This window comes from Engraulis encrasicolus, chromosome 13, assembly GCF_034702125.1.
Source record: "Engraulis encrasicolus isolate BLACKSEA-1 chromosome 13, IST_EnEncr_1.0, whole genome shotgun sequence".
NCBI classification, from domain to species: Eukaryota; Metazoa; Chordata; class Actinopteri; order Clupeiformes; family Engraulidae; genus Engraulis; species Engraulis encrasicolus.
In genome coordinates this window covers 27,622,266-27,628,210 of record NC_085869.1, presented here as the reverse complement: position 1 = coordinate 27,628,210, position 5,945 = coordinate 27,622,266, and the positions used below count along the sequence as shown (strand labels likewise).

The following is a 5,945-nucleotide window of genomic DNA, read 5'->3' as shown; positions in this document are numbered from 1 at the left end:
TTTGATGTCAACACCTGGGGAACAGGTTGCAGTTGTAGCCTATATCTGCAACGTCATTTACTAAACCTACAAAATTAATGTAGGCAGGTCAATGCAAAAAATAACTGATTACAAAGTTTATATATATATATATATACATATATATATATATATATATATATATATATATATATATATATATATATATATATATATATATATATAGTATAATTAATGTTCTTCTTCTATTCTTTTTTCCCATTTTTTTCTTATCTGTTTTATTTGAAATCATTGGCACATATCGAACCACGGGTCATATATTGTGATACAAACCGAATCGTGAGTTGGGTCTATCGTTACAGTCCTAGTGTGTGTGTGTGTGTGTGTCTTACCGAAGAGTGTGAGCTTGAGTATCCTGCTGCATTGGATGGCGAAGGAGAGATCAGAACTGTCAAATATGGTGATGAGGTCATCGTCTAGAGACAGACAGACAGACAGACAGACAGACAGACAGACAGACAGACAGACAGACAGACAGACAGACAGAGAGATTTGGTCAAAATCTGTTCACCCATTGGGGGGCGCTGTGGCTTGCATGCCCATGTCATGTCCCAACCCTGACCCATATTCTCGGTCCCACTCGTTTCCTGTCCTCAATAACCACAAAAAAGGGCATAAAAATGTCTAAAAAAAGATCTGTTCACATTTTGAAAAGTAATTGCCCAAATAGAATACTAATGGCAAAGGACATTATGTTTTGACATTATATCAAACATACAGCATGTTTTGCATACAGTTTGCAGCATGTTTTGCATACAGAATGTTTTGCATCATTATGTTGACATACAACTTGTCCATCAACTAGTATGAAGTAGAGGATTATTAAAAATGTTTCACAATCTCTTTGACATGACAAGTCATCCATTACTGTATATTCTCTCAATTTTGAGACAGGCAATAAAAAGGTTCTGTATTCATACATTTTTACGCTACAGCTCCGTGACCCACCCAAGACCCCTCAGCGACCCTTTTGAGTTCCATCCCACCAGTTAAGACACCCTGCTGTGGCACACAGGCCAATGCAGAATACTGATGGCGATGTACTAACTGCACAGACCAATGCAAAATATTGCTGGTAATGAAGAACATCTTCAGTCTAAACTCAATGTTGACAAAATATTTAGTAACTGCATTTTGACTTTGTAGGGCAGTATAGCAAACAGGCCATTGCAGAAGTATGTAGCTAACGCTTGCTACACGGATGCATTGACTTTCACTAGCTCAGCGACATGCTCCCTCTTTTAACTTGTCTTAAAGCAAGACAATGGCTTACATGAAAAATAAGACACTTTACCACCTTTCTAAACCCTGGCCAACGATTTTTACTGTATTAAGCCCCAAAATAGTGGCATAGCCCTTTAATGTTCTAACTACACAAGCCAATGCAAAATAATAATGACGGATGTACTGTATGGGCCCATCTCTGACCCAATAAACAATCCAACTCAGAAACATAGATAACCATGGCACACACACAATTATCATTTTTATTTTTAGAAAAAATATCTCAATGCCCACTTGTAATACTTTGAAGGCCCACAAACTGGGCACCGGCCCACAGTTTGAGAATCGCTGATGTACTGTATTGGAGGACATTCCACATTGCTGGGAGTGTTCCACACCGGGCGGCCCTCATCATGACCCACTTTACTATGCAGTCTGCCACTCTATAAGCTACATCTCTAATACCCTACGCACACACGCGTGCACCCACTCACAGCTTACAGAGGGGCTGCCCTGTCATGCCATGGGCCTTACAAGAGGGGAGGGACTACTGGTGGCATCTCTATCTCTACCTCACACACACACACACACACACACACACTGTTAATCTGCAGAGTGGCACAGCTGTCAGTACTGCTGTGTAGACCAACATACTGCTGTGACCTGGTCTACATGGAAAACACACACACACGCACACGCACACGCACACGCACACGCACACGCACACGCACACACACACACACACACACACACACACACACACACACACACACACACACACACACACACACACACACACACACACACACACACACACACACGACCTGATCTACATCAAAGTCCCATGTGGGAATCAGCGTGTATCCAAGCCCCATAGATCACAGCGGTGAGGAGGAGTGTGGTGTATGTGTGCATGTCTTCTCTTTCTCTTCCATTACTGTGTGCTGTAATTCTCCTCACTATTCCTTGTATGTGTCAAATAATGGACCTCACTATCGCAGTGTTGGTTTTTGACTATTGTGTAAAGGAACAGTCCAACATTTTTGGAAATATGGTTTTAAAACTCCTCCCTTTGAGTTAAATAATCGGGTTTTGGCTTTTATCCATGCCGTTTTCTGATCTTGGTGACTTAAATTCTTGGCATGCATTACTATGCATTAAAACCATTCAGTTATTGATGCCGTCCGGTTCAATGATAGACTGATGGGATGGCAGACCCCTTCATGGTGTGGATTTAATTATTATGACATTACACTTAGCTGATGCTTTTCTCCTAAGCGAGTTACAGTTATTTAATTACAGGGTATTGGTCATAGAGGTGCACCGAAATGAAACTTTGCGGCCGAAACCAAAACCAAATAATAATTAATCTCTTGGCCGAACACCGAAACCAAATTTTAAAGTTCAGTTAAAAGTTATCAAAGGTAGGTTGTTCCTCCGTCCTTGTATTCGATGTTGTGTGTACGTTTGTCCTTGTATTTGATGGTGTGTGTGTGTGTGTGTGTGTACCTTCATCCTTGTACTTTATGGTGACTTTGTCACTGTGTGTGTGTGTTTGTGTGTGTGTGTGTGTGTGTGTGTGTGTGTGTGTGTGTGTGTGTGTGTGTGTGTGTGTGTGTGTGTGTGTGTGTGTGTGTGTGTGTGTGTGTGTGTGTGTGTGTGTGTACCTTCGTCCTTGTACTTGATGGTGACTTCGTCGCTGCTCTGCAGTTGTCCCCTGAAGACCCTCTGCATCATCAGCAGCAGCTCGTCATAGGTGATGTCCTCATTGTGGATCGGGATGCGTCTGATGTCATCACCCAACTGAGCCTTGATGATCAGCTTACCACTCAGGTCCAGCTGCCCATTCATACTGTGTAGAGTAGAGTAGAGTAGAGTAGAATAGAGTAGAGTTGAATACAATTATTGTTTTAGATTAGAGATGCGTCTGATCAAGCTGCTGAGCCTTGATGATCAGCTTATCAGACAGTCAGAGTGCAGCCACAAGTCTAGTGATGGCTACTTGGAAACACTGCCTTCCCCTTCCGAAAGTGGATCTATACGCTTCACACACACTCTTGGTGTTCCTTACAAACCACCTACCATACTTCTCCCATTCCAAGATGCCCCACAATCCATGCTGGGGTCCCTCACACCAGGGTTGTCTATCCTGGGGTCCCTCGTATGGCTAACACAGCTGGCTGCGCCTCCTATGACCTTACTGAACCCTGACCTTCGGGGAGCGGGGGTACTAAACTGGGGCTCTGATCGCTACATCATAGAGCCAGACTCGTTGATGTCACAATCAGAGCGCACCCACAACCCTACTGATGGCCACATCATTAGAATCCCCTGTCTGTCTGCCTGCTTCTGCACACCCTGTCAAACACCTGTCTGCCTGCATGCACAACATCCCTTCAAGTTCATGTCTACATGCAGGCACACAGTTACAATCCCCTGTCTATCTGTCTGCCTGCAAGCACATCATTACAATCACACTTGTCTGTCTGTCTGTCTGTCTGCACAGTTGAAATCCCCTGTCTGACTGTCTGCCTGTGTCTGCGTGCAGACTGTTGTAAACTCCTGAATCCTACCCTCGTCTCTCCCTACACTTCCATCTATGGTTGAAGTCCCCGTGAGCAAGGCACAGCACCACGTTGCTCTAGGGGCAGCCGTGGGGAACCCATGTCTCGAGGGCCGTTTACGGTCCATGAGGCCGTTTTTTTCCGGTCCCCGGTATAACTTTAATGTTATGCAGCTTCAGATGAAATAGGACATGTATTGTAAAGGAATCTTAAAAATTATATTAGCAATACAATGAAGTTATATTTCAGGGGATGTAGAGAAGGTGGGGTCGGTTTTAAAAGGTGACTGCCTTCAATATAAGCCTACAGTGCAGGGGGAAATCCTGGTTTGTGTTCATAGTACAGACCTTGGAGGACTTAAACGGCCCTTGGAGGAATTTGAAGTGGCCCCTCGAAGGAAAAAGGTTCCCCACCCTGCTCTAGGGACTGTAACCAATACCTGTACTTCAAATAACTAAGTCGCTTTGGATAAAAGCATCAGCTAAGTGCAAAGCAATGTACTGTAGTGTCATGTCTCTGCACCGTATTGTACTACTAGCTCTACTGTCTGCACACACAAATTTGCAATTAGTGTGTGCTTGCTCACCAGTGCATTAGCCTACTTTCTCTGCGTACATGAGAGCCAAAGTCCTAAGGCCAATGTGGACAAGATGATATGGACTACTGACTGACTCTTACTATGTGTGTGTGTGTGTGTGTGTGTGTGTGTGTGTGTGTGTGTGTGTGTGTGTGTGTGTGTGTGTGTGTGTGTTTTAACCTTTATCCTACTTGATAAACGTTGACACATGAAAGAGGTAGGCCAACACTGCAACAGTTCATCCGGAAACCGTCTTTATCTGATTGAATTAGTGGCATTGTTGGAATGGAATCACACCCATTTTGACCTCACGTGTGTCATTTAAGACCAGAGACAGTGGCCGTCGTACCAATAGCTATAGTAGATTAAAACTGTTATCGACGGGGATGTCCTGTCCAGTCGTCGCCCGTCAGTTTCTGATCTGATCAAATCAGCTGACGTCCGATGCCACAGACCACCAGATCGCAGAGCAAACATCAACTGCGACACTAGCTGCCATTTAGGGTAAATGAAGTTGTAAAAATATACGTGGACGCAGTCCCCCAATGGCTTCAATAAAAACAACTCCTTTACACTAGCTGTCATTTCCCTTAACTGCAAACCACGTCGGGATACAGGAATGTGCGTAAACATGTCACTGCGCAGTTGAACTGGGCGAGGTTTCAGTGCAAAGCCAAACGTTAGCTTAAGTTAGCATTCCACCGCTAACTGGCACAGATTCCTTCCAGACAGCTCGCTAGCCACCGACCGGCAGCTAGAGCTAGCGGCAGAGCTAACTCAGCTGACCTAGAAGCTACACGGACTTTCCTCAAATCATGCAGCATCAGTACAGCTGTTGTGCAACTTGAAAACAGACAAACAGTCTTTCACGACCGGGGCACATAATCCCCTGTAAGCCATCAGCAGAACAACGGCCTGTCGTCAGTGAATGCAGACTCTATTCAAGCCAACTCATCCCTGGTGCCATTTAAATTGAAGAGTAACTGCTAGGAATTAGCCCAAGTAGTTCATGAGCATTCATTTCACTGTGTCACTAACAGGAAGCTTTGCCTTGCCACATAATGATCAGCTGGGCCATTTCCAGTCGCAAGCTCCAAACCTGACTTCCTGCCACGAAATTGTAGTGGAGCGCATCTCTTATACCGGCTTGCCATACGCATTCCGTGCACATGACATTTCCTACATCTGACAGTTTGAGCGTAAACAAAAAATCCCTGACCGTTTAGCGGCTTGCACACAACACGTCAAGCGGTGACAGGAGAGGGACTGCCGATGCCACTTGTCGCCTGTCCCACTTCTACATGCTAACAACGCTAGCTACCTATCATAGCATGCTAACGAGGCTAGCCAGTAACCCAGTTTCTGTGCACCAATTTCCACCATTTGAACAAAAACAACCCAGCGTAAGTGCTGTGTTTTACCTACCTGACTGTTCAGTGGACTCGACCCCGCAGTAACTTCAGGCGTGGATGCAGGACCGACTCCGCGAAAACCTTGAACCCAGGACTGAATCACTCAGCCTCTGCTGCACATCCGGAAGT

The 5,945-nt window shown here is 44.8% G+C and overlaps 1 protein-coding gene across 1 annotated transcript in view; it reads right to left on the bottom strand.

Moving 5' to 3' along the window:
- The window catches only part of tfg (trafficking from ER to golgi regulator), an 18,850-nt gene extending 12,905 nt beyond the window's left edge, over window positions 1-5,945 (bottom strand). Inside the window, exons 1-3 of the mRNA XM_063213600.1 lie at window positions 5,830-5,945; window positions 2,931-3,115; window positions 372-455 (exon numbers count right to left, since the gene is read on the bottom strand). Of these exons, the coding sequence (XP_063069670.1) occupies window positions 372-455; window positions 2,931-3,114 (268 nt within the window). The 5' untranslated portion in view covers window position 3,115; window positions 5,830-5,945. The remainder of the gene's footprint in view (window positions 1-371; window positions 456-2,930; window positions 3,116-5,829) is intronic.